At 58.0% G+C, this 27,670-nt stretch overlaps 1 protein-coding gene and 2 pseudogenes across 2 annotated transcripts; all 3 read left to right on the top strand.

The window, feature by feature from the left end:
• The first annotated feature begins 416 nt into the window (after window positions 1-416).
• LOC103345033 (cocaine esterase-like) lies at window positions 417-2,181 on the top strand (annotated as a pseudogene).
• A 147-nt stretch (window positions 2,182-2,328) lies between these two features.
• LOC127486290 (cocaine esterase-like) lies at window positions 2,329-16,685 on the top strand (annotated as a pseudogene). The gene is made up of 14 exons (XR_016224671.1): window positions 2,329-2,418; window positions 2,925-3,020; window positions 6,324-6,372; window positions 9,529-9,733; window positions 11,007-11,148; window positions 11,798-11,931; window positions 12,014-12,265; window positions 13,199-13,297; window positions 13,545-13,685; window positions 13,785-13,865; window positions 14,076-14,220; window positions 14,648-14,785; window positions 15,295-15,367; window positions 15,792-16,685. The product of XR_016224671.1 is annotated as a cocaine esterase-like (transcript).
• A 2,116-nt stretch (window positions 16,686-18,801) lies between these two features.
• Window positions 18,802-27,670, top strand: LOC127486289 (cocaine esterase-like). Its single transcript, XM_051830116.2, has 12 exons — window positions 18,802-18,944; window positions 21,665-21,869; window positions 22,760-22,898; window positions 23,538-23,671; window positions 23,752-24,010; window positions 24,419-24,517; window positions 24,786-24,926; window positions 25,022-25,102; window positions 25,323-25,467; window positions 25,854-25,991; window positions 26,480-26,552; window positions 26,779-27,670. The coding sequence occupies exons 1-12, from the start codon at window positions 18,866-18,868 to the stop codon at window positions 26,960-26,962; spliced, it is 1,677 nt and encodes a 558-aa protein (XP_051686076.1). The 5' UTR covers window positions 18,802-18,865; the 3' UTR covers window positions 26,963-27,670.

Here is a 27,670-nt window from a genome sequence, read left to right as displayed (position 1 = left end):
CCCAGGACATTGCCATCATCCTCTTGCCCAGGAGACTCACTCAGCTGTGTGGTGAGGGCTGACCTTGGAGGTCACACAGGACATCAGCCATGGACGCTTGGGCAGCCCCTGGGGAGGGAGGGCACTTTGAATGACATCCATGTGGAAGGACCAAGACTCAGCCCTTAGCTTTCCACCTCACTGCAGGTTCTGGAATTGATGCAACCAAGCTCTGAAACAAGGGCTGGAACTCCAAGGATGGGAAGCCTGGCCTTCCTGCTGGCACTGGGTCCCTGGCTCAATGCCCAGATCCTGCTGTCTGGGTAGAGTTCAGTGTGCTGGGCACCTGCACAGTCCCCAGGCCCTGGTTAGACCAAGAGGGGGATGAGCAGGCTTTACGCTGGGGGGAGCCACAAGGTCCATCCTTGACTCCCCAGGTGATGGTGTGGATCCATGGTGGTGGGCTCACTATGGGCATGGCTTCCATGTATGACGGTTCTGTGCTGGCGGCATTTGAGGACGTGGTGGTGGTCACCATCCAGTACCGCCTAGGAGTCCTGGGCTTCTTCAGGTGAGACCGGGGCTGGGGTGGGCCCTGCAGGAAGAGTGGCACCAGGACAGCCCAGTGACCCCTGTCTCTGCCACTTCTTAGCACTGGAGACCAGCACGCCGCCGGCAACTGGGGCTACCTGGACCAAGTGGCTGCGCTGCGCTGGGTCCAGCAGAATATCGCCCACTTTGGAGGCAACCCTGGCCGGGTCACCATTTTCGGCGAGTCTGCGGGTGCCATAAGTGTTTCTGCACATGTGCTCTCACCGATGTCCCAAGGTCTCTTCCACGGAGCCATCATGGAGAGTGGGGTGGTCCTGCTGCCCAGCCTCATCACCAGCTCGTCTGAGGTGGTCTCCACAGTGAGTGTCCTCACTGCCCAGCCAGCACTGCTGCTCCTGCCTCTATTACAGTCTCAGGGAAATGAGCACAGCGTGGACCATTGGGAGTGTGGGCTTTGCTGTCTACTGGTGACTGCTGAGCTCTCCGTGGTCAGAATCCACACACCTGAGCCACAGCAGAGGAAGAACTGGTTCTCGGCTCCACCAAGCTGCCCACCTTGACCCCAGGTTGTAGCAGCCAGGTGCTGCCGTTGTGTCTGGGCGGTACCAAGTCATGGGGAAGAAGGAATAATCAGCTTCCAACTGCAACCATGTCCACACCACACCCTGAGCTAGATTGGGTACACCTGCCTCCAGTGGGGCCATGGGAAACCCCGTGTCTCCCGCATGGCTGTGCCAGCCCCTGTGTGGTCCCATTACAGGTGGTGGCCAACCTGTCTGACTGCGGCCAGGTGGATTCTGAGACACTGGTGTGCTGCTTGCGGGCCAAGAGTGAAGAGGAGATGCTGGCCATCACCCAGGTCGGGCCCCGTGCACGTGGGTGAGGGGGTGATGGGCTTGTGTGCACCTCATAGTCCCTGGGGCTGCTACCTCCCATCCATGCCCTCCTGACATCTTAGCCCTGGATGGAACAGGGACCCAGTCTTGTATGCCAGGCTTGGGAACTCCCAGGTGGGAGTGAGCACCCAGAGCTGCGCCCGGCATGGGGGATGTACACAGAGCAAACTCAAGCTTTCTCCCTGACCCTGTGTGACATCAGGTCTTCAAGGTGTTCGCAGGGGTGATAGACGGAGTCTTCCTGCCCAGAACCCTGAGGAGCTGCTGGATCTCCTGACTTTCTTTTTTTTTTTTTTTTTTTTTTTTTTTTTTTTTTTTTTTTTTTTTTGAGATGCAGAGTGGACAGTGAGAGAGAGAGACAGAGAGAAAGGTCTTCCTTTACTGTTGGTTCACCCCACAATGGCCGCTGTGGCCGGTGCGCTGCGGCCGGCGCACTGCACTGATCTGAAGCCAGGAGCCAGGTGCTTCTCTTGGTCTCCCATGTGGTGCAGGGCCCTTCGCCAGGATGGAATGAGCTCCAGTCTCTCCCGGATAGGGCTCTTGGCCCAACGTATGGATGAAAGCAGGAGGCTCAGATGGGATCCAGTGTACATTCAGGGAGCAGAGCCAGGGATGGAATCTGAACCGCTCAGGGTGCAGCCTGTACCCGCTCCTCCTCTGTCCCCCCAGGCATGAGTGTCCATCTTGGGTGCAAGGGTTCAAGTCATGTCTGTTTCCTGAACATGTCCCAGGTCAGAGGGAAGAAAATATCTAGGCAAGGAAGGTGGCAGTGTCAAGGACTTAGGGGCTGACTGGGGACGTGGGGCTTGATAAGGCTGGGTACAGCTGGTGAGGGGATGACGACAGAGGTTGGCGGGTAGCCGAGGGTCTGCTCCACCTGAGCTGGTGAGCGTGGTACATGATGGGCAGCAGGACTGGGGTGGCCGAGCTGACCCTGCCCCTCCCTCATGCAGTGCCCCTCACTGAGGAGGAGGAGCTGCTGAGCAGGAGGGTGATGAAGTACTGGGCCAACTTTGCTCGCAATGGGTGAGACGACCCCCCCCCAAATCCCCAGGGACCTGGGACCCTCTGCCCTCCCTCCTCTGGGGGGACCTCACCAACATCCAGGGACCTAAGTTAGGTGACAGCGCCCCCCCAGCTGCAGGACACACTGGCACTCACAGGGGCCCTGGGACCAGGCGCACTCTTCCCATCTCCCAGTGACCTGGGGTGGCCATGAGCTGCTCTGCCCAGAGGATCCCTGTCGGGGAGGGACAGGCCAGGTCAGGATGCTGGGTCCCCACGTGGGGCTGACACCAGGGTAGGTCGTACTGCTGCTGCTTCTGGAAACCCATTCCTCACCCCTCCTGCCTGCAAGGTGGCTTGGCCGGACCCCAGATAGGTGCCCATGGCTGGGCTGGGCAGGGCTCAGAGTGACCGCGGTCCCCCCCTTCCTGATGTCTTGTCTGCGGGAACCCGAACGGCGAGGGCCTGCCGCACTGGCCCGTGTTCGACCAGGACGAGCGATACCTGCAGCTGAACGTGCAGCCTGCAGTGGGCCAGGCCCTGAAGGCCCGCAGGCTCCAGTTCTGGACCCACACCCTGCCCCAGAGGGTCCAGGAGCTAAGGGGCGCTGAGCAGAAGCACACAGAGCTGTAGCTGCCAGTGTCGGGGTGGAGGACACGGGCTCCAGTGCAGGTGGGGCCCGATGCACTCACACACATCCCTGGAGCAGCCACGCATTCAGCACTCTCACACGGCCACTCAGGCCTCTTGGCCTCCATCCACTCAGTAGACCGTTGTGGAGAACTCACAGTTTGAGGTTCATTGCCAAGCCTGCCCTGGGGCCCCTCGTGTGAGACACACCCAGTGCACCCGCCATGGAGCTCTGGTGGGCAACACCAGTGCCAGCCCTGCTTTCTCAACACCCACTGGACCCTGGGCCCTCATGCTTCTTGCCCCCTCCACCTTCTCCACACCCTCCCTCTCTTCTCAGCCAGCTCCAGGCCCTCCCCACAAGGAGGGAGCTGCATTGGGCATTGTTGCCCACCCCTGGGTGCCTTAAGACCAATCCTCCTCCTCCCGGTATGCCTGTGATCTCACATCTCTTAGAGGCCACAGAAGACCCAGACACCGGGAGTCACCGTGGCTTCATCCCTGCAGGCTGCCATGAGTGGTGCCCTCAATCCCATCCATGCAGCACAAATAAAGGGTTCCAGTCCTTTCACGGCTGAGTCACGTCCACCTGAGTGAACCTGACACATTTTCTTAGACCCTCAGCTCTCAAGAGACACCTGGTTAACTGCATAGCTGGGTACCATGAATCATTAATGCAGTAAACCTGGAGTATAGGGCTGTTGCTTTGCACAAGGGGTTAAGCCTCTAACCATGTAGCTGGCATCTCATATGAGGACAGTTGAGGTCCCAGCTGCTCCACTCCTGATCCAGATCTCTGCTAAGGCACCTGGGAAAGCAGCAGAGGATAACCGAAGTGCTTGGGCCCCTGCCACCCACGTGGGGTACACAGATAATGTTTCTCCCTCTGGACTTTGCCCTGGGCTAGCCCTGGCCATACTGGCTGAAGAGCCCTGGGCTGAGCAGAGGTCAAGGCCAGTTCTATGGAGCCAAAACGTCAGCCTTCATGAGCCAGGGTCCACTTCCCCTGGGGGCTCCCGTGCCCAGGCTGCTCCTCCTTCCTGCAGGGAGCCTGATGTTTCCTACACTCAGGCTGACTCCTGGACCCCCACTGCTGTCACAGGACCACACGTACCCTGCTGGGTGCCCGGTGGGGAAGGTGTGGGCCCTGGGTCTTACATTTTACTCAAGGTTCTTGTCCCCATGGACATGAGGATTCACAGCAGCAGCAGCCACAGGCAGTGCACAAAAGCAGCTTTGATTTCAAGGAGAGAGAGCGTGACCACACCTGCACGCCTACTGAGGGCGCCACCCACGGAGAGACACTCAGCAGGAATGGGCCAGGGTTGCCAGGAGGAAGAGAGGAAGAGGCAGCCCAAGGAGGATTCCCAAGCACAGCCAGGGGCAGAGAGGGCCCTCCCCTTTCTCTTCCCAGGGGGCGGTGCCCTAAATGCATAACCCAGTGGGGTGGGATCTCACCTGTGGGAATATTGAAGGGATTGCCATGGCCCCTCCATCCAGAATTTCACTTCCCTGTTTCCATCATGGCTTTTCCTTCCTGGTCCCAGCTGAGACACAGGTGCATCCTCGGAAAGTGGTGTAAAAGATTTACAAGCAGGCCAGAGCCGCGGCTCAATAGGCTAATCCTCCGCCTTTGGCTCCAGCACACCGGGTTCTAGTTCCAGTCGCAGCGCTGGCTTCTGTAGCATTTGCTCCTCTTCCAGTCCAGCTCTCTGCTGTGGCCCAGGAGTGCAGAGGAGGATGGCCCAAGTCCTTCGGCCCTGCACCTGCATGGGAAAGCAGGAGAAGCACCTGGCTCCTGGCATCCGATAAGCACGATGCGCCGGCCGCAGTGCACTGGCCGTGGCGGCCATTGGAGGGTGAGCCAATGGCATTGTTCTTCCTGCCTGGTTGCCAGGTATCAGGACCAGCAGGTTTTCACTGTCAAGGAGAGGACAGAATGTGTCTCAGAAGAAGCTGGGGACACAGCACACATTGGGTTCAGCCCTTAGTTAGTGCCATGGTCACTGCCTCTCAAAACCTGGACCCTGAGTGAGCAGGGAGGGGATGGGAAGAGTCGGGAAAGGATGGAGGAGGGGCCTGGACCCAGTGGGCACCCAGCCTGGAAACCAAGGAGGAGCTTCCAGGATCCGGGGCACTGACACCTGCCAGCCTTGGCTCAGGTGACCCCTGGGGCAGGTGCTGTGGCACAGAGCAGTAAGCCACCATCTGCAGTGCCTTCATCCCATGTAGGCACAGACCCAAGCCCGGCGGCTTCACTTCCTATCCAGCTTTCTGCTAATGTGCCTAGGAAGGCAGCAGAAGGCCCACGTTCTTGGGCCCCTGCACTCACCTGGGAGAAGCAGAAGAAGCTCCTGGCTCCTGGCTTTGGCCTGGTCCAGCCCCAGCAGTTTGGGGAGTGAACCAGATGATACAAGATGTCTCCCTTGAAGCCAGAGCTGTGACATAGTGGGTAGGGTCACTGCCTGCAGTGCCAGCACCCCCTATGGGCACCGGTTCAAGACCTGACTGCTCCATTTGAGATTTAGCTCTTTGCTGTAGCATGGGAAAGCAGTGGAGGATGGCCCAGGTCCTTCGGCCACTGCACCCGCATATGAGACCTGGAGGAAGCTCTTGGCTCCAGGCTTCAGATCGGCGCAGCCTGGCCGTTGTAGCCATGTGGGGAGTGAACCACCAGAAAGAAGACCTCTCTCTCTCTCTCTCTGTGTCTCTCTCTCTCTCTCTCTAACTCTCTGCTTTTCCCTCTCTCTCTATGTATCTGTGACTTTCAAGTAAAATAAGCAAATCTTAAAAAAAAAATCACTACTTTATCTCTTTGACTCTCTATAACTCTGCCTTTCAAATAAATAAATACATCTTTTTAAAAAATAGATTCTCAGAGAAGGCCTCCAGGGTGTCCAGTCACAGCCCAGTGCTGCTTGCTGTCCATCCCTACACTATCCTGGAGTCAGCCGGCGAGGACAGTAAACTTGGTGACTCCAGGACTGAGGAGAGGGATTGGACACCCAGAGGAGCCAGGAGCCAGCGAGGCAGGAGCCAGGAGAGGAGCCAGGAGCCATGGAGGCTGCCCCGCCAGGCCCAGTCCTCTCAGTCCTGCTCTCCTGTAAGGCCCCCAAGCCCCGCCCCCGGGGCGCCCCGCCTGTTTCCTGCCTGTCCTGGGCTGGGCCAGGATCCGCCCCTGGAGCAATCCAGGCAGCCTCTGGGCACAGAGCCCCACCTGTGGACCTGCTTCAGACCATGTGGACACAGCGACAGGCTTAGGGCGCCGTGACCTGCAGGCTCCTGCTGCTCCTCCTCATCCCGGTACCCAGTGAGGATCCCGCGGGCAGTAACAGGAACCAGGGTCGGATCTGCCCAATCCCGCAATTAGAGCCTGTGGCTGCAGGAAAACAACACCTGGGTGGTTGAAGCCAGTGGAAGTGACAGGGCTGGCACCTGAGGCTGGGGAGGGTCGGGGCTGCACGAGGATACAAACACAGAGGACTGAGCCCAACATAAGGGCTCTGAGCAGCACAGCTCTTATTCGGAGGCCGGGAGGCAGGGGGCGGTGTGGGAGCTGGGGAGGTTCCCTGGGCTCCAGGCTGCTGGAGCAAGTGACCACGACAGTGAGCAACCTGCCCTGGCACCATTTGTCTCCAGGGCTGTAGACCCTTGGCAGAGCAGCTCCCTGCCCAACCAGGTGGCCACAGTCGAGGTAACTGGACCTGAAAATTCAAAGCCCCTGATGCCAATCCAGAAGCCCATCTGTAACCCAGGGTCTCCTCTGACCCCGTGCACCTGGCAGATGTTTGCATGCTAAGGTGCCAGGGGGAAGGTGACTCCACCCTAGAACCTGGCATTTGTTTTATCGTGAATCAGCCCGTGTGGGTATTACTCAGGGCGTGAGTGCTTGATCCTTTGTCTCCTCATTCAAAAAGCCAGGTCTCTAACCCCACCCTCTCCCTATCTAATCCCCAGCACAGGCCCCACTCCTCCTCCTCCATGCTCACCCACGGGCTCCCCGCCTGCCCTGCAATGCACAGACTCTCCCGGCGACCAGGACCTTCCAGGCAGATCGTCTCCCCCACATCACTGTGGTTCCTAATAAAGTAATATCTGGGGCTGGGTCCCCACTCAGAGAGGGAGCAGTTGTTCCCCAAGGACCCTGGGAGTCGCTGTGCGTGTCCGGGGCAGGAACCGCGGCAGCGTCTGCACGGAAGCCGCCCCTGTCCTCCGTGGACTCTGCTGAGCTCAGCTCACTGTCAGCCTCACAGCCGGAACTGCCGCTGCAGGCAGCACTGTCCTCCATGGTTGGGGGGAACGACAAGGACAAGGTCGGGACCAGCTCAGGACAGAGGCGCTATTTACTCACCCGCTCCGGGGCCAGGCTCTCCTCTCCCTGACCCAGGGGCCCAGAGCACCCTTGTGGCCGGGCATCGCCTACTGTGACATGGGAGGTTCCTCCCGAGGAGGAGTCAGCTTCCATGGGCTGGGGATGATTGATTTCTGCTGGTTTGAAGGCAGAGACACAGGGAAAGAGGGAGAGACAGAGTGAGGAAGAGCTCTCCCCTCCACGGTCTCCCTCAGACGCCCGCTGTGTTAGGAGGGGAGCATCCCAGCGGCCTTGCTACTGCTGCTCCAAGTGTCTGCCCAACAGTTGGCACTTCCCTTGGGCTTCTACCGAGGGTGGGACCTGCAGGGCGGTGGAGCTCCAGGTTAAGTGTTGCAGGACTGCCCGTCAGGTTCCCAGAGCAGGTGTCCCGTTTCCCTACCCCAGCGATGCACAGAGGTCCCCTCCCCACCCCCGCGCCCGCGCTCTGCACCCCTGTGTGGTTGCCCTGTGTGCTGAGTCTCCCTCACGCTTCAGCTCCCCCTCTGCCTCGCTGTGCTCTTCCTCCTGATTCCTGTGTTGAGAAACCGGTGTACCCCTGGCTCTCTCTGGAGGGGGAGGCACCGTCCCTGTGGTGCCTTCTGGCACTTCTTCTGTCCCCTCACCCTGTGTACACAGGAATTGTACCTAGAGGCTCCATCAGGTTCAGCTCTTAGGGTTCCGCTGCTGTTTTTTCTTGTTTAGGGAAGACCAGCATGTGGTGCTGAGTCCTCACCATAGAACATCTCGACCTTTTCAAATCTGATTCGTGGCACAACATAGGTCATGAGGGGCCACATTGTAGCAGCAGTGGGGACGCCCCAGCCCTGAGCCCTGTGCCCGGGTCCCGCCTTGGCACCTCCTGATTCCAGCTTCCTGCTAAGGTGCAGGCTGAGAGGCAGCAGAGGGGCTCCGGTACTGATCCCTGCTTCCCACTGGGAGACCCAGATTGAGTTCAGGGCTCCTGGCCTATCAGGGCCCCGTCCCAGCTGTGGTGGGCATTTGGAGAGGGAACCAGCACCAGGACATCTCTGTCTCTCTGTGTGTGTCTCTGTCTCTGTTTCAAATGAATAAAAAAAAATTAACAAGGTGTCTGGTCCCACTTGCTTCCTCATCACTTGTGTGAGATCCTTGTCTGTGGGCACATCCTTACAGCTTCCTGCTGATGCGTGCCTGGATCGTGCTGATTCATTGGTAGAAACTCTTTACTGATCCATGGCCTTTCCCCATTCGGTGACTTCGTCACCTCCTCCCTGGCTGGTCCCCAGGTCAGGCTGTGCTTTTCCCATCCTGGGCACAGTCTCCTCCCTCCTGCATTCATGGCATCAATGCCATCTCTTTTAGAGAGCATGCTTTGTTTTGCTTTTTAAAAAAATGTTTTATATTAGACAATGATGTGAAAATGTTTTTTATTGTCTTTAAGATTTCTTATTTATCGGAAATGCTGAGTTCCAGACAGAAAGGGAAAACAGATCTTCCATCCTCTGATTCCCTCCACATGTGTGCATAACAGTCAGGGCTGGGCCAATCCAAACCAGGAGCCATCCAGGTCCTCCAGGAGGGTGCAGGGCCCAGGCGCTGGGGGATTCTACTACGTCCCCAACCCATTAGCAGGGAGCTGGATCCAGGTGAGGCAGCCAGGATGGACCTGTGTAGGGGATGCTGGCCATGCAGGCTGTGGGTGCACCCGAGCGCCACTACACCGCCCCCTAGAGGACGCTTCCTTTCTTCCCTTCTTGTGGCCTGGAGCATGAGCCTCCTAGCAGGGGAGCCTGGTCAGTCTGGTGCTCACAGCTCTACCTCCTGTGACCGAGGGCAGTCAGCAGAAAGGACGCTCTCCTCGCCCCCAGGGCTGTCACCTGCGCTGACTCCTAGTGCTCAGGGAGGGTGCTAGGTCCCAGGAGCCTCGGGAGCTGTGGGATGTCCTGGGCTGGGCCCAGGGACAGCACTGCTGGCTGGGAGATGGGGGAGAGTTTCTCATGCAGGACGTTGGTCAGGTCAGTGTTTGTAGGTCCGAGGCCTTGGCAAGGCTGGGTGCTGATGCCAAGGAGAGGCCACAGCAGCAGTGTGGGCGGGTAGCTCATGGGGAGCCCCCACCTGACACCTCTCTGCCCACAGGCCAGGACTCTGCCAGCCCCATCCGGAACACGCACACGGGGCAGGTGCGTGGGAGCCTGGTCCACGTGGGAGGCACCGATGCGGGCGTCCACACCTTCCTGGGAATTCCCTTTGCCAAGCCACCTGTGGGGCCGCTGCGCTTTGCACCTCCTGAACCTGCTGAAGCTTGGAGTGGAGTGAGGGACGGGACCTCCCACCCAGCCATGTAAGTCCTCCCAGGGCACAGGGGAGCTCCGGCCCTGGGGTGGGGTCGGGGGCCCTCTAGACCCTAGGCATGGCACAGTTGTCTGTTCACCCACATCCCAGTCTGTTTTCCTGCCGTGTTCAGCAGATTCCCATGAGCCTTTTTCCCATGAATCATCTATGGCTCCGGGGGGAGGTGCAGTGGCTTTGCCAGGCTCCTGGCTCTGGCTTGGCATTCAGAGGGCCTCGGCTCCAGGGTTGAAGAACGAGCAGAGACTCTTCAGTTGGGGCGCTGTCCCCAGGACGGGTTCAGGGGGCTCCGCGAGGCAGGCAGCAGCCCCTGACTCCAGCAGCAGATCCTGCAGGTCCCTGAGGAGGGCAGCGGTGGTGGCTGCCTGGGGACAATGTCCAGAGTCACTGAGCCAGGTGCCTGTGGCCAAGGGATTTGTTTTTTTTAAAGATTTATTTATTTATTTGAAAGGCAGAGTTACACACAGAGAGAAGGAGAGGCAGAGAGAGAGAGAAAGAGAGAGAGAGAGAGAGAGAGAGAGAGAGAGAGGTCTTCCAATCTTTGGTTCACTCCTCAATTAGCCGCAACTGCCAGAGCTGCACTGTTCCAAAGCCTGGAGCCAGGAGCTCTTCAGGGGTTCCCACATGGGCACAAGGGCCCTCATGCTTGGGCCATCTTCTACTGCTTTCCCAGGCCATAGCAGAGAGCTGGATTGGAGGGGGAGCAGCTGAGTCTCGAACCGGCGCCCATATAGGAAGCCAGCTCTGCAGGCGGCAGCTTTATCTGCTCATGCCACAGTGCTGGCCCCGGGATTGGTTTAGTCCTTAGGACTGGAGCCTGTGTTGGAGTGAGGAGGCTCCCGAGAGTGTGTGTGTAGGATGGGGAACGTCCCACTGCCCTTCCAGGAGCAGTTCCATGTTCCGTTCCTGCAGCCCCTGTGTGTGGGCTGTGCCCTGTTCCAGGCCTGAGTGGGGACTGGGATACAGCAGTGAATGTCATCACACGTCGTCAGCGGGTTTCCCCAGAGTCCCCTAAAATCAAGGCTTCCCAGCTCCGAGGCAGTGGGCTCCAGAGCCCTCGACAATACTGAGACCTCCCCGGAAACCCACAGCAGCTTCCCAGAGCCTGTGGACTACAACTTGATGGGAAGAGACACGGAGAAAGGTTGTGTGTGAACAGGGCATCGGGGAGGGAGGACCGAGGTTGCAGGGAGAAAGTCCAGACCCAGGTCCGGTTTGGCCCCGGCCGGCCCCTGGACTGACTTTCTCACGTGGGCGGTCACCAGGTGTCTGCAGGACATTGCTGCCATGAATACACAGGCTCTGAAACTGGTGAATCTGACCCTGCCGTCCATCCCCGTGTCCGAGGACTGCCTGTACCTCAACATCTACTCGCCTGCCCATGCCCGTGAGGGCTCTGACCTGCCTGTGAGTGTGGGGCAGGGTCGGCCGGGGTGGGGGGCATTGCCTTCTGCTACAAGATGAGAAAGCATAGGATGGGAGGGGCCACACGGCATGTGATCTGCTGAGGAGACTCTCAACATCAGCCAAGAAATGCTTCTTACCCAGGTGGGCACCTGACCCTGAGAGAACGAGTCTCAGAGCCTAGGGGCTCCCGGAAGTCAGAGGCTGTGGCCCTGGGACAGACCTAGGACCCACCCAGCCGGCTTGTGCCCAGGAAGACCACTCAGGGGCCCAAGGCCTGCACTTGGAGGTCATCAAAGACCCAGCCATGGACTATCTGAGGGTCAATGCTAATAGTAAAGTAATTGAATCCAAGTGCACTCATGGGACACTTTTGATTAATGTCATGTGGGACAACCAGGGGGACACCGTTTCCATGACACCTCACAAGGAGTTCTGGGAGTAATGGAACCAGGCTTTAATGCACAAAGTGGAGCAAAAAGTATGGAAGGCCAGTTCCTCCTGCTGAGACAGGGCCCAGGTCCTGCCCCCTGCTGGAGCTCTGTCTCCATGAGCAGGTGCACAGAGCCAAGTGCTTGGTAGTCCAGGTGGCAGCCCAGGTGAGGTTTAGGCTGGGTGGGAACCTTGTGGTATTGGCCTTGACTTTCCCCAGGTGATGGTGTGGATCCATGGGGGTTCACTGGTTATAGGCTTGGCTTCCATGTATGACGGTTCTGCGCTGGCGGCATTTGAGGACGTGGTGGTGGTCACCATCCAGTACCGCCTGGGAGTCCTGGGCTTCTTCAGGTGAGACCGGGGCTGGGGTGGGCCCTGCAGGAAGAGTGGCACCAGGACAGCCCTGTGACCCCCTGTCCCTGCCACTTCTCAGCACTGGAGACCAGCACGCAGCCAGCAACTGGGGCTACCTGGACCAAGTGGCCGCGCTGCGCTGGGTCCAGCAGAATATCGCCCACTTTGGAGGCAACCCTGGCCGGGTCACCATTTTTGGCGAGTCTGCACGTGGCCTGAGTGTTCCATGCATGTGCTGTCACCCATGTCCCAGGGTCTCTTCCACGGAGCCATCCTGCAGAGTGGGGTGGCCCCCCGCTTCATCACGAACTCGTCTGATGTGATCTCCACAGTGAGTCCCCTGCACTGCAGAAGCCCCAGCAGCTTCTCCAGGACCTGTGGCCTGTGACTTGATGGGAGAGACATGGGAGAAAGGTCTTGTGTGAGCAGGGCATCGGGGAGGGAGGACTGAGGTTGGCAGGGAGAACCTGGAGAACCGACCTGCTGCCTCGCCTCTTGTCTCTTAGCGCCTCTCTTACTCTGTCTAATCAGTGAGCCTAGCAAGGACCACTGGGAGCCTCAGAGCTGGTGCCTGCCCAGAATTGTGAAGGGTGGGGGGGGGTCAGCTCACACAGCTCTGCAACTGCGGTGATGGAGTTTGCTTGTGCCCTGCCACGCTGTCACCCTGGGGACCTCCAGGGTGGGCACAACCATCTAAGCAGCTGAGTTGGTCACCCTGACTGGTACCTGCGAATTTAGGGGAAGTTGGGGCAACATCAAAACTGCACAATCAGGGCCAGCGCTGGGGCTCAGTGGCTTAAAGCTGTATGCTGCAGCCTCAGCTCCAATACGGGTGCAAGTTGGAGTCCTGGCTGTTCCACTTGCTATCCAGCTCCCTGCTCATACGCCTGGAAAGCAGCAAGGGCCCAAGTCCTTGGGTCCCTGCATCCATGTAGGAGACCCAGAAGAAGCTCCTGGCCCAGTCCTGGCTATTAGAGCCGTTTGTGGAATAAACCAGCAGATGGACGATCTCTCTCTCTTTCTCTCGCATGTGTGTGTGTGTTGTGTGTGTCCTCTCTCTCTAACTCTGCCTTTCAAATAAATAAATAAATACTTATAAAACATTCATGGAATTATATGATATGTTTATTTTTAAAAAACTAGACAAAGAGCATACAATTTCCTGTGACATCTGGGGTGTACCTGTGCGTCCCCTCCAGGGCCTTGGGTAAATTCCACTCCCTCCCTGCAAAGTTGAGTGAGCCCCTGCTTGGTCCCTGTACAGATGGTGGCCAACCTGTCTGCCTGTAACCACGAGAACTCCAAGGCCTTCGTGGACTGCCTGCGGGGCAAGAGTGCAGAGGAGATGCTGGCCATCACCAAGGTCAGGCTGTGTTCACAGGGGATGGCGGGAAGGGGGCAGAGGGTCCGAGTGCCCATCATACTTCCTGGGCCAGGCACCTCATTTCCATGCCTCACTGTCCTCATGGTCCTGGGTGGGAAGTGGAGGTGAGGACATCCCGGCCTCTTGAGGGTGGGTGTGAGCGCACTGGGCTGAGCCAGGGAGGGGTGGAAGGCATCAGAGAAGGTCTGGGACCTGACCCTGTGCCCTGACTTGAGTGTCCCCTCAGGCCCTCAAGATCATCCCTGCTGTGGTGGACGGGGCCTTCCTGCCCAGGCACCCCCAGGAGCTGCTGTCCTCAGCCGACTTCCGACCTGTCCCCTGCATCATTGGTGTCAACAACGATGAGTATGGCTGGATCATCCCCTCGGTGAGGCCCGATTCCAGGCCACTGTGTGTCCAGCATGGATAGTGGACCACCAGCTCCAGAACCATCCAACCCAACCTGAGACTCTCCTCTCACTCCCAGAGCATGGGCATCTATGACCAACAGAATGGAATAGACAGAGGGACCATGCAAGCTGTTGTACAGAGATCTTCGAAACCGATGGTGGGGCTCCTGGCTTCCTGCTCCAAAGGAGAGGGCAGCTCCAAGATACTGCCCGTGCAACGACCCCATGAGCTAAGGCTGGGCTTGTGGGGGGTCACCGTGGCCCTTTCCCCCTTTTCTTTCCCATCCCACGACCTGACTCCTCCACCCTGAACCTGTCGCCCCTCTGCCCCAGAGTCTAACCCACATGTTCTCCATCACCTGCGCCAGATGCTGCCTCCTGAGTTTGGGGACCTGTTGATGGAGGAGTATCTGGGGAGCAGTGAGGACCCCCAGACCCTCAAGACCCGGTTCCTGGAGATGATGGGGGACTTGATCTTCGCGATGCCTGCCCTCCAAGTGGCACATTTTCAGCGTGAGTTCATCTGTGACCAAGGCCAATCTGGCAAGAAAGCAGCTCAGAACTATGGGTCCCTGGTGAGGTCTGTCCTGTCCTGGTCCCTGTCCACGTCTTTATTGTGCCCCCGAGTTCAGCTTCTTGATGCCCCTCCTCTCAGTTCCTCCTCATGGCTACTCCAGGAGGCAGAAAACCCCCATTTCACAGATGAGGAAGCTGAGGGGAGGTGAACAGGCTTCAGGGACGTTCCCGTGACCACAGAGCTAGGAAGTCCAAGGCCGTGAATCCACCTAGGCTGGTCCCACTGCTCCTGCTCCACTTTGTGCTGTTCCATCACTTAGTCCACCGGGAACAAGATAGCCCGTCATCAAGGGTGAGGCAGGAAAGCTTCAGGTAACTGGTCTGCAGACAGTGGTTTGTCCACCCTGCCACCCCGGTGCCCCAGGTTGCCACGCCCCTGTCTACTTCTATGAGTTCCAGCATCGGCCCAGCTTCTTCAAGGACACCAAGCCGCCACATGTGAAGGCTGACCATGGTGACGAGGTTCTGCTTCTCTTCAGATCCTTCTTCGGGGGCACTCAAGGTGAGTCTTCCTCCTTCCTCTGGAGATGGGGCACAAGCATGGCCTGGTCCCTACAGCAGCATTGCCTGTGCTATACAGATGGAGAAGAGAGGCTCTGACAGAGGGCGGGCTCAGGTGTACAACGTCTCACAACTCAGAAAGCTGACCAGGGTTGGAATCCCAGAGCCCTCCGTCGGCAACCTGGGCCCGACCTCCTCTGCCCACCCTCGGGGTCCAGCGGGGGAGCAGAGGCAGGTATTTTGAAAGCGTATGTGTCTCCTAAATGAGTTCCCTGAGTCAGAAGAAGAAAGGAATTTTCTGGACCAGGAATGAGCAGGTGTCCAGTGACCTAGAGGCTGAGCTGAGGAAGAGAGTGTTGGGCATTCCCAGGCCCCCAGGGAATGAAGGAAGGAGGCAGACAGCCAGTCCTGGGACACTCAGAGTCAAGTTCCACCTGGGCTGGGAGCGTGGTGCATGATGGGGCAGCAGGACTGGGGTGGCCGAGCTGACCCTGCCCCTCCCCCATGCAGTGCCCCTCACTGAGGAGGAGGAGCTGCTGAGCAGGAGGGTGATGAAGTACTGGGCCAACTTTGCTCGCAACGGGTGAGACGACCCCCCCCCCAATCCCCAGGGACCTGGGACCCTCTGCCCTCCCTCCTCTGTGGGGACCTCAAAGCATCCAGGGTCCTAAGTCATGTGAAATTGCCCTCGGCAGCTGCAGGACCCACTGGCACTCACAGGGGCCCTGGCCCCAGGCATACTCATGCCATCTCCCAGTGACCTGGGGTGGCCATGAGCTGCTCTGCCTAGAGACTCCCTGTGAGGGAGGGACAGGCCAGGTCAGGACACTGGGTCCACACGTGGGCCTGACACTAGGGGGAGGTGTTGCTCTCCTGCTTCTGGAAACCCATTCCCCACCCCTCCTGGCCTGAAAGTGGCCTGGCCAGACCCCAGATAGGTGCTCAGGGCTGGGCTGGGCAGGGCTCAGAGTGACCGTGGTGCACCCTTCCTGACATCTTGTCTGCAGGAACCCCAACGGCGAGGGCCTGCCGCACTGGCCCGTGTTCGACCAGGACGAGCGATACCTGCAGCTGAACGTGCAGCCTGCAGTGGGCCAGGCCCTGAAGGCCCACAGGCGCAAATTCTGGACCAAATATCTGCCCCAGAGGGTCCAGGAGCTGATGGGGCCTGAGCAGAAGCACAAAGAACTGTAGCCGCCTGTGTTAGGCAGGAGGAAGGGCTCAGGAGAAAGTGCCCGCACCACCCGCAGTGACTGCAGGCTGAATCCTCCATCCACGGCCATCCACTCAGCCGGCCCATTCAGCATTCATGCCGCAAACGTGCATGCAGCTACAAAGGTCAAATCAGATACTTAGCACTCTTTGCTTTAAGGATCCTTGAACTCTGTCTTCTAGTTCTGTTGACATACACGATAAGGAGTAAACTTCAGTCACCCTACCGTGACCTAGAGCTCTACACCCTCTTGCTTCCAGCTGTATTCTGGTAACTGTTACCCAACCTCTGCAGAGGCTTCTTCTCCTGCCTCTCCTACCCGCTGGTGACCACTGTTGTTCTCTCTACTGCTACGGGGTCAACTTGTTTAGCTTCTACAAGTGAGTGCAGGGGCCAGTGCTGTGGCACAACCAGTTATGCCACAACCTGGGATGCTGGCATCCCATATGGGTGCAGGTTTGAGTCCTGGCTGCTCCATTTCCAATCGAGCTCCCTGCTAATGGCCTGGGAAGCCAGTGGAGGATGGTCCAGTACCTGGGCCCCTGCACCTGCATAAAGACCTGGAGGAAGCTCCTGGCTCCTGGCTTTGGATCAGCTCAGCTCTGGCCGTTGCAGGCATTTCGGGAGTAAACCAGCGGATGGAAGACCTTTCTCTCTCTCGGGCACTACCTCTCTCTGTAACTCTTTCAAATAAATAAACATAAGTATTAAAAAAAAAAAGTGAGTGTAAGCATGGTGCTTGTCTCTCTGCGGCTGGCTTATTTCACTTAACACAGTGTCCTCCGTGCAAACACATTGCACAAGTGAGAGGATTTCACTCTCCTTTATGGGTGAGTCACACCGCATTGTGTATGTACCACAGCTTTACATCTTCATCTGCCCATCAACACGCAGTGCTTCCACAGCTCGGCTATTGCCCACAGTACCGCAGCGAACCCCGGAGTGCAGGTGTCTCCTTGACATGCTGCTTTCACTTCCTTCGGATATTGGCCCAGGATCAGGAATTCACCTGGTAGGTGTGTGTCTAGCTTTTTGAAGACCTCCCTAGATTCCAGCTAACCGTGTAGAGGAGTTCCCCCTCCTCCTCCTCGTCACCAGCATTTATCATTTTTGTCCTTTTGATGGTAGCCCTTCTAAGCAGGGTGAGCTGGTTTCTCGTTGTGGTTTTGACTTGTATTTCCTTGATAACCAGTGATGTTGGCTGCTTTCAGAGTTTTTAGATTTTGTGTAGCATCTTTAGGAAACTTACGCATTCAGACCATTTTCCTTTCTAAAAGGCAAATGTTTGAGTTCCTTATATATTCTGGACATCAATCCCTTCTCAGATAAATCATTTGAAACTGTTTCCTCCCCTTCTGCTGGTGTTTCTTCACTCTGTTGATGGATTCCTGTGACTGCAGGGGCAGGGGCAGCACCCAGAAGCCATGGCTGGTTCTCAGCGGGTACCAAAGGCCACTCGAGGCTGGTCCCGACACTATTTCTCCCTCTGCTGAGGCTGGATCCTGTGCCACGCTGGTTTCCCTGTAGCCTGAAGGGACACAGACTTTGGAAGCTGCCACTCAAGTGCGTGCCTCTCCAGGGGCTCGGGAGTGCCTCGCTGGGTTCAGATCCACAGGTTCCTATGAAATGTGCAGAACACACCTCTCTGGGGGAGCTGGGGACATGGAAAGTCACAAGTGATCAGGGGGATAGACCTTAAGAAGTGCCACCGACAGAGTTATCCTTGGCCTAGCCGTTAAGGCACCATGTGGGACACCCACAATGATATATTGAAGCACCTGGGTTTGAGTCCCAGATCTGCCTCTTTTTTTTAAGCTTTATTATCTTATTTGGAAAGCAGAGTTAGAAAGAGTGAGAGAGAGCACTTATATCGACTGCCTCTCTTCCCAGATGGCTGCCATGGCCAGATCTGGGCCAATCTGAAGCCAGGAGCCTCTTCTGGGTATCCCATGTGAATTCAGAGGCCCAAGGACTTGAGCCATCTTCTTCTGCTTTCCCAGGTGCAATAGCAGGGAGCTGGATTGGAAGTGGAGCAGCCATGACTCGAACCAACGTCCATATGGGAAGCGGGTTCCACAAGGGATACCCCCCCCCCCGGATTTGTTCTTGATTCCAGCATCCCAGGCACACACACCAAGGCCGGCAGCAGGTGAGAGCTCACCTACTTGGATCCCTGACACCATGCAAGAGACCGGGACTGAGTTCCTGACTCCTGGATTTGGCCTGGCACAGGCCCAACCACCGCAGGCCTTTGGGGAATATCTCTCCCTCCAGACACTAAGTAAGTCAATGATTAAACAAAGGGAAAAAAAGGACCAGGGTCATGTGTGTCTTTCAAAATAGCTATGACTGAGTAGGGAGGGGCTTGTGGAGACAGCTGAACAGGTAAACTGAGTCCTGACCCGGGGAGGAGCTGGCAGCGCTGGGGGCAGTCACCAGGCAGTGCAGGCGCCAGACCAGTCCCGCGTCCCCGCAGGTCATCCCACTTCTCTCTAGGAGGGGTCCTGATCTTGCCCCAGAATCTCCTGGTGTTTGCAGTCACAGCCCATTGCTCCATGCTCTCCACCTCCTGGGCCACAGCTGCCAGAACAGTGAGCAAAGGAACCCCAGGACAGAGGGGAGGGTCCCGGCACACCACGCAGGGGCCTGATAGAGGGGAGGAGGCCATTCCTTATCTGTGTGTTGGCTTCTGCCTGCTCAGTCCCACTTTAGCCTGGCCACCAAGCCCCGCCCCCGGGCTCGCCCTGCCTGCTCCCCGCCCAGGCCAAACTCCCCTTTGGACAGGTTGGATGAGGCCCTGATCCACCCCTGGAGCGCCCAGCACAGCCTGGTGGCCACAGCAGTGCACTCGTGGACCTGCCTAGGACCATGGGGACGCACCGAAGGGACGTGCGGCTCAGTGCCCTGGTCTGCGGGCTCCTGCTGCTCCTCCTTGTCCCAGCCCATGGTGAGGCTCCCGTGGTGGGCGACAAGGACCCGGGTCAGATCTGCCCAATCCCACAGTTAGAGCCTGCGGCCCTGGGAGGACAACACCAGGGCTGATGGAGCAGGCAGAGGTGACAGCACGGGGACTCGCGCACCCAGGGTGGGCCCCTGAGGCTTAGAGAGGGTCAGGGCTGCCCGAGGCCCCAGACACCTAGGAGTGCGCCTAACAGGAGGGGATCTAAGAGGGCAGCTTGGGTTGAGGGGTCCGGGCGTTCCCTTCCTGTGTGTGTGGCACCGCCGCCCGCAGTCCTGAGAACAGTTAGCGACATCTTCCTGTTGCCAGGGACTCTCTGGGGTGCTCTTGGCCAGAGGCACCTGGTCCCCTCTGAAGGTTAATAGCAGGGAGCATGGGGGCCCGGGCTGATCTCAGAGGCCACAGGGCCCCTCAGCCTACGCGGCTGCCCTGGGGCCAGAGGCTTCCGTTTGAAGGCAAAGACCGGGGTCTCTGTGCCTGCCCGGGCCCTCCCTGACCTTCCCAGAGCTCACCCAGGTGAGATGGGGCCTGGGTGTCCGACCCTGGATGCTCTAGGTTGACAGGTCTTCTCCCCAACCGTGTCCCAATCTACCCTGCCCAGGGGCTCCACACTCACCCTCCCCTGTGCCCAGCCCAGCTGGAATTCCACCATTCCCCGCCCTTTGCCCAGACTCTCAAGGATGTCTGAGCCTGGCAGGAAGCTCAGCCTAGTCATGAAGTTGCCATTTTTATTCATTTATCGATTTTTAAATATTTACTTATTTGAAAATTGACAGAGAGAGGGAGACCAGAGAGCGAGTGCGCTTCCATCTGCCGGTTCACTCCCTAGATGGCTGCAACACTTGGGGATGGGCCCTGTGGACACCAGGAATCAGGCCCGAGGACCTGGCCAGCTTCCACTGCCTTCTCAGGCTCGTGAGCAGGGAGCTGGATCAGAAGCAGAACAGCTGGGATCCAACAGGCACTCTGATGCGGGATGCTGGTGTGACCGGCGGCAGGTTAAGCTGCGGGGCCGGAACTCCAGCCCCAGTGGCTCAAACAGTATTTCCTGTTGCTCTCATGCTCGGAAAGAATCCAGTTGTCTCTTGGTGTTGTCACAGAGTCTCCCAAAGATAAAAAAGGCCCAGTTTCTCCCTGGAGGAGCCCCATGTCCACTCCCCCGCCAATAACACAAAAATAAATCCCTTGGCCATATTCTAATGAGTAAGTTGTTTTTTATTCCTGCAAAAGTCTTATTCCTTAAAGAAAGAATCGAGGGGGCAGCGTGGAAGCCCAGAGGGTTAAGCTGCCACCTGTGAAGCTGGCATCCCACGTGAGCACAGGTTTGAGTCCTGACTGTTCCACTTCTGACCCTGCTCCCTGCTGACGCCCCTGGGAAAGCTGAGGGACATGGTCCAAGTGCTTGGGAGACCTGGATGGAGTTGCAGGCTCCTGGCTTTGGTCTGGCCCAGCCCCAGCCATTGTGGCCCTTTGGGGAGTAAACCTGTGGGTGCAAGATCTCTGTCTCTCTCTTCCTTCCTCCCTCTCTCTGTAAGTAGCTCTGCCTTTCACACAAACAAATAAATAAATCTTAGGGCAAACAATGTAGATGACCACTCAGGACGGAACAGTCACCAGGTTGACACTGAAAGGACACAGGGTGTGTGCGTGTCTGAAATCCAGGTACAAATCGGCCCATAGAGAGCCACAGCTCAGGGAGATGAATGCTAAGGACACTACCTAGAGCTCAGACTCCCCCCCCCCCCCACATTTCCCAGCTTATGCTCTGTGTGTGTGTATAAAAGCCCCTTCCGTGAGCCAGAGGAAGGGGAGTTTGAAGCAAAGACTCTTAACTCCCTGGCCCAGCCACACCAATAATAAAGTCTGATTTGGCCACAGGTGAGTGTGTCTGAGATGGGCCACAGCGCGCATCAGATGAGGGGTGCGTTCTGCTGGTCCTCCAGCAGGCTGCAGGCCATTCCTAACCTGGGAGTCTATTCCTAAACTGGGAGTCTGTTCCTGAACTGGGAGTCTATTCCTAAATTCCAGAGCGCCTATTCCAAAACTGGGACGCTCGAGTTCTTTGCGGAAAGCCGCATCGTGTGTGCGTGTATGTGCCACAGTTCTCTGGCACACGTTAAATCACCCCCAGATGAGTTCTACCACACAACGCAAGTGCTGGGTGAGTAACTGTTCTATCAGTGCCAGGACGAGTGAGAGAAAAGGCTGTAATACTGAGCACAGACACACAATATATTTCCTGAATATTTTCGGTCTGAAAAGTTCGTTGCTTCTTGGTTCCTGAGCCCACATAGAGGAAGAATGTAATTAAAAACCATGAGTGGAAAAGGTGACTGGCATTGTGGGCTTCTGTCCACCCAGCCTAGGGCTTCCTGCTCAAGGGCCAGCAAGGTTCCCAGCGCCTTGCACAATGTCCACTGTGCACTTCCATGGCTGTTTATTCCATTCACAGAGATCACTCTGTCAGTTCTTCCACTCGGGGCGATCCCGGCCTCAGCATCAGAAACACACGGCTCTGCTTCCTATCACTATGGAAACGCTATTTCTGGCCGCTCATTTGAGTGGAATCATAAGGCACTTGCAGGAAATCTGTTTGTAGGTCCGAGGCCTTGGCAAGGCTGAGGTGCTGATGCGAAGGAGAGGGCACAGCAGCAGTGTGGGAGGGCAGCTCATGGGGAGCCCCACCTGATGCGCCTCTCTGCCCACAGGCCAGGACTCTGCCAGCCCCATCCGGAACACGCGCACTGGGCAGGTGCGTGGGAGCCTGGTCCACGTGGAAGGCACCGATGCGGGCGTCCACACCTTCCTGGGAATTCCCTTTGCCAAGCCACCTGTGGGGCCGCTGCGCTTTGCACCTCCTGAACCTGCTGAAGCTTGGAGTGGAGTGAGGGACGGGACCTCCCACCCAGCCATGTAAGCGCTCCCAGCACACAGGGAAGCTCTGGACCTGGGGTGAGGGGAGGAGATCCTTTGAGCAGTGGGCCAGGCCCAGCTGTCCTTTAACTCACACCTGAAAGCCACGATCCTCCTGTGTGCAGGATTGCCATGTGCAGGTTTCCAGCAAGCCTGCGAAGGCTCAGGAGGCTCCTGGCTGCTGCCAGGCTCCTGCCCAGGACTTGACACTCAGAGGGCGTGAGCTCCAGGTGCTGCAGAGTGTGCAGAGACCCACCTCCCCTCGTTCACTTTCGCCACAGGTTCTGTGCAGCCAGGGGCGCTGGCTCTGGGTGAGGGCCAGCTTGGCTCCATGACATCTGTAGGAGTCCCTGCTCTCCCTGACTTCCAGCAGCAAACCCTGCAGGTCCCTGAGAAGGGGACATTGGTGGCTGCCATGGTCACTGAGCCAAAGGACACTGGCCAAGGGACATTTGTCTGTCCTTGCGACTGAGAGTGTGGGAGCGATGAGGTTCCCAGAGAGTCTAGAATTAAGGCCACAGAAGTCAACTTGCCCTTCCTGGAGAAACGCCATCCGTCCAACCAGGCGGCGTGTGGGAGGCTGGCCTGTTCTGGGTATGGCTGGGTCTGGCCATCCAGCACTGATGTCACCTCCACTGAGTGTCACTGCAGTCCCAATCTACCACAAGTCTCCTGAGAGTCAGGAAGTGGTGCCCAATCCCTCACACACCTGAGGCTCCCTGGATGTCGGCGCCATCCCGACTTGCCCAGAGTCTAAGAGGTGTATCATGGTGGGAAGGGCGTAGAGTAGGACCATGAGTGAGCAGCGTTGCAGGAGGCAGGGGATGGGGAGGGTCTGGTGTGGGCCACAGCAGAGCCCTGGACTAACATCTTGCCTTGTGTGGCTCCAGGTGTCTGCAGGACTTGGTTATGATGGGTCAAGATGTTCTGCAGGTGAACATCACCCCACCTTCCATCCCCATGTCCGAGGACTGCCTGTACCTCAACATCTACTCGCCTGCACATGCCCGTGAGGGCTCTGACCTGCCTGTAAGTGTGGGGCAGGGTCGGCCAGGGTGGGAGGGCATTGCCTTCTGCTAGAAGATGAGAAAGGAGAAACCCTGCACGGGACTTCTTGTGAGCACACCCTGTCCAAATCCTCTCACTCTCAGAGCCAAAAAGAGCTGCTCCCCCACGGTGGGCAGCTGAGGCCTGGGCGTGGGGTCCCAGAGGCCTGGCTTCTGTCAGAGGTCAGAATGAGTGGGTCCTGGATGGCACCAGGACACTGCCATCATCCTCATGCCCAGGAGACTCACTCAGCTGTGTGGTGAGGGCTGACCTTGGAGGTCACACAGGACATCAGCCATGGGTGCTTGGCAGCCCATGGGGAGGGAGGGCACTTTGAATGACATCCATGTGGAAGGACCAAGACTCAGCCCTTAGCTTTCCACCTCACTGCAGGTTCTGGAATTGAGGCAGCCAAGCTCTGAAACAAGGGCTAGAACTCCAAGGATGGGAGGCCTGGCCTTCCTGCTGGCACTGGGACCCTGGCTCATGGCCCAGATCCTGCTGTCTGGGTAGAATTCAGTGTGCTGGGCACCTGCACGGATAACAGGCACTGGTTAGACCAAGTGGGGGATGAGCAGGCTTTAGGCTGGGGGAGCCACAAGGTCCATCCTTGACCCCCAGGTGATGGTGTGGATTCACGGTGGCGGGCTGACTATGGGCATGGCTTCCATGTATGACGGTTCTGCGCTGGCGGCATTTGAGGACGTGGTGGTGGTCACCATCCAGTACCGCCTGGGAGTCCTGGGCTTCTTCAGGTGAGACCTGGGCTGGGGTGGGCCCTGCGGGAAGAGTGGCACCAGGACAGCCCAGTGATCCCTGTCCCTGCACTTCTCAGCACTGGAGACCAGCACGCCACCGGAAACTGGGGCTACCTGGACCAAGTGGCCGCACTGCGCTGGGTCCAGCAGAATATCGCCCACTTTGGAGGCAACCCTGGCCGGGTCACCATTTTCGGCGGGTCTGCAGGAGGCATAAGTGTGTCATCCCATGTGCTATCACCCATGTCCCAAGGTCTCTTCCACGGAGCCATCATGGAGAGTGGGGTGGCCCTGATGCCCGGCCTCACCACCAGCTCATCTGAGGTGGTCTCCACAGTGAGTGTCCTCACTGCCCAGCCAGCACAGCTGCTCCTGCCTCTCTTAGTCTTGCTGAAGTGGTCACTATGAGGACCACTGGGTACACAGGCACTGAGCCTATCTGCGAACTGCTGAGGAGTTCTGGGGTCAGAATGTGCCATCTGAGCCCCAGTGGTAACAGAGGTGATTCTTGGCTCTGCCACTCTGCCCGCCTGAGCCTCAGGTTGTCAGCAACCAGCTCAGCAGGTGCTGCCCACTGTGTCTGGGCAGTGCCAAGTCATGGGGCAGGAGCAACAATCAGCTTCCACTGCAGCCGTGCGCACACCACACCCTGTGTGATTTGGGGTACATCTGCCTACAGTGGGGCCGTGGGCAACCCCCAGTCTCCAGCATGGCTGTGCCAGCCCCTGTGTGGTCCCGTTACAGGTGGTGGCCAACCTGTCTGGCTGTGGCCAGGTGGACTCTGAGACCCTGGTGCACTGCTTGCGGGCCAAGAGTGAAGAGGAGATGCTGGCCATCACCAAGGTAGGGCCCCGTGCACGTGGGCGAGGGGGTGATGGGCTTGTGTGCACCTCATAGTCCCTGGGGATGCTACCTCCCATCCATGCCCTCCTGACATCCCAGCCCTGGATGGGAACAGGAGGTGCAGTCCTGGATGCCAGGCTGGGGACCCCATGGTGGGAGGAAGCAACATGCGCTCAGCCTGGGCTGAATCAAAATTGGGGGATTTACAAGGAGGGCAGCATAAAATACCTGCAACAAAACTTTCTCCCTGACCCGTGTGATCCCACAGGCCTTCATGCTCATCCCAGGGGTGGTGGACAGAGTCTTCCTGCCCAGACACCCCGAGGAGCTGCTGACCTCGGCTGACTTTCAACCCGTCCCCAGCATCATTGGTGTCAACAATGATGAGTACGGCTGGGTCATCCCCAAGGTGAGTGCCCACATTGCCCATGTGGTGGGCAGGTTTCTGGGCTTCAAAACTCTAGGCACAGCCATGCCAACATGGGACTCTCGCCTCTCTATCAGCTCCTACTTGCCATTGACCCTCAAGAGGAGAGAGACAGACAGGCGATGCGGGAGATTACCCATCAAGCAACAAAACACCTGGTGAGGCCCCCAGGCTCCTGCCACAAAAGAGCGCATCCCAGACACCTGCCCACACAGGGACTCCCAGAACCAAGGCTCTGGCGTGTGTTGGGGAGGGGTCTCCCGGAGCCTGGTTCTTCCCCCAGTTTCTGACTATACAGGACCTCCGTCCCCCAGCCTGAGGCTGCTGCCTCCCTCCAAGAAGCTGCTCCCCTCACTCCTTCCCTTTCATCTGGGCCAGATGCTGCCTCCCACTTTGGGGGACCTGTTGATGGACGAGTACATGGGGAGCAATGAGGACCCCAAGACCCTCATGGCCCAGTTCCAGGAGATGATGGCAGACGCCATGTTCGTGATGCCTGCACTCCGAGTAGCACATTTCCAGCGTGAGTTCATCTGGGACTGAGGCCTCACTCGCTAGGGGCAGCTCAGAGCTGGGTCCTTTCCTGAGGGTGACGCCTGTCCTGTCCTGGTCCTGATCCTTGTCTTAAGTGGGCCCCAGAGTGCCGGGGACTTGGTGTCACTCCTCTCACTAAACCCCCATGACTGAACCTGGGGATGGATATGTCCTCTATTGAACTAGGAGGAGACAGCTGAGTGAGATCCACTCACTGTGCCCAAACCTCATAGCCACGAAGCCAAGGCCAGATCTAATCCAGGCCATGCCCACTGCACCTGCTCCACCCGGGATTCTGCTATACTGCCAGGACCCAGCCTAGTGTGGCAGTGATGTGTGGTCCCCATGGTCACACATCTCCTTGTTCATCCCCAGGTGCCCATGCCCCTGTCTACTTCTACGAGTTCCAGCATCGACCCAGCTTCACAAAGGACCTCAGGCCGCCCCACGTGAGGGCAGACCACGGCGATGAGCTGCTCTTTGTGTTCAGATCACATTTCTTTGGCAGCAAAGGTGGATCTTCCTCCATTACCAGGATGGGATGAGGTCCAGGGATTAAGGCACCCAGGGGTGGCTCTGCACCCCCACTGCGATGAAAGCTGGAGCCTAGATGGGATCCAGGGTCCGAAGTCTTACAGCTCAGAAGGTGGAGCCAGGTTTGGGTCTGAGAGTCCTGAGGGTGCAGCCTCTGCTCCCTCCTCCTCAGCCCTCCCAGGGATGAGTGTCCAGCCTAGGTGCACATGGGTTCAAAGTCAGGTCTGATTCCTGACAAATGTCCCAGGGACAGAGGGAAGCAACCATCCGGTCCAGGAAGAAGCCAGTGTCAATGACTTAGGGGATGACTGGGGACTTGGAGTGTGACAAAGCAGGTCCCACTGGTGAGGGAATGACATAGAGGTTGGCGGGTAGCCGAGGGTCAGCTCCACCTGGGCTGGGAGCGTGGTGCATGATGGGCAGCAGGACTGGGGTGGCCGAGCTGACCCTGCCCCTCCCCTCTGCAGTGCCCCTCACTGAGGAGGAGGAGCTGCTGAGCAGGAGGGTGATGAAGTACTGGGCCAACTTTGCTCGCAACGGGTGAGACGACCCCAGAAATCCCAGGGACCTGGGACCCTCTGCCCTCCCTCCTGTGGGGGGACCTCACCAGCATCCAGGGTCCAAGTCACATGACAGTGCCCTCCCCAGCTGCATTACCCACGGCACTCACAGGGGCCCTGGGACCAGGCACACTCTTCCCATCTCCCAGTGACCCTGGGGTGGGCCTCGAGCTGCTCACTTCTGCTTCCTGACGTCTTGTCTGCAGGAACCCCAACAGCGAGGGCCTGCCGCACTGGCCCATGTTCGACCAGGACGAGCGATACCTGCAGCTGAACATGCAGCCTGCAGTGGGCCAGGCCCTGAAGGCCCGCAGGCTCCAGTTCTGGACCCACACCCTGCCCCAGAGGGTCCAGGAGCTAAGGGGCGCTGAGCAGCACACGGAGCTGTAGCTGCCTTTTTTTGGGTGGGGTCAGGGGCTCCAGTGCAGGTGGGGCCCCGATGCACTCACACACATCCACAGAGAGATGCATTAGGCACTCTAATGTAGCCACTCAATCCTCCCTGCCTCTGTCAACTCAGCTGACCGTTGTGGAGAACCCACAGCTTGAGGTTCATTGCCAAGCCTGCCCTGGGTCCCTCGTGTGAGACACATTGCATGCACCCTCCTTGGAGCTGTGTTGGGCAACACCAGTGCCCGCCAAGCTTCCTCAACACCCACTGGGCCCTGGGCTCTCCAGCTTCATGCCCCCTCCACCTTCTCCACACCCTCCCTCTCCTCCCCTCCCAGCCCCAGGCCCTCCCCACAAGAAGGGAACTGCGTTGGGCATTGTTGCCCACCCCTGGGTGCCTTAAACCCTACCCCCTCTTCCTCTTCCCAGCATGCCTGTGATCTCATATCTCTTAAAGGCCACAGAGGACCCGGACTCCAGGAGTCACCGTGGCTTCCTTCCTTACGCTGCCATGAGTGGTGTCCTCAATCCCATCCATGCAGCACAAATAAAGGGTTCTAGTCCTTTCACACTGAGTCACATTCACCTGAGTGAACCTGCCACGTTTTCTTAGGCCCTCAGCTCTCAAGAGACACCTGCTTACCTCCACAGCTGGGGTACTGTGAATCATTAATGCAGTAAACCTGGAGTATAAGGCTGTTGCTTTGC

This window comes from Oryctolagus cuniculus, chromosome 18 (assembly GCF_051225735.1).
Source record: "Oryctolagus cuniculus isolate XC-2025 breed Fujian yellow rabbit chromosome 18, ASM5122573v1, whole genome shotgun sequence".
Taxonomy (NCBI): Eukaryota; Metazoa; Chordata; class Mammalia; order Lagomorpha; family Leporidae; genus Oryctolagus; species Oryctolagus cuniculus.
This window is presented reverse-complemented; position numbering and strand designations above follow the sequence as displayed.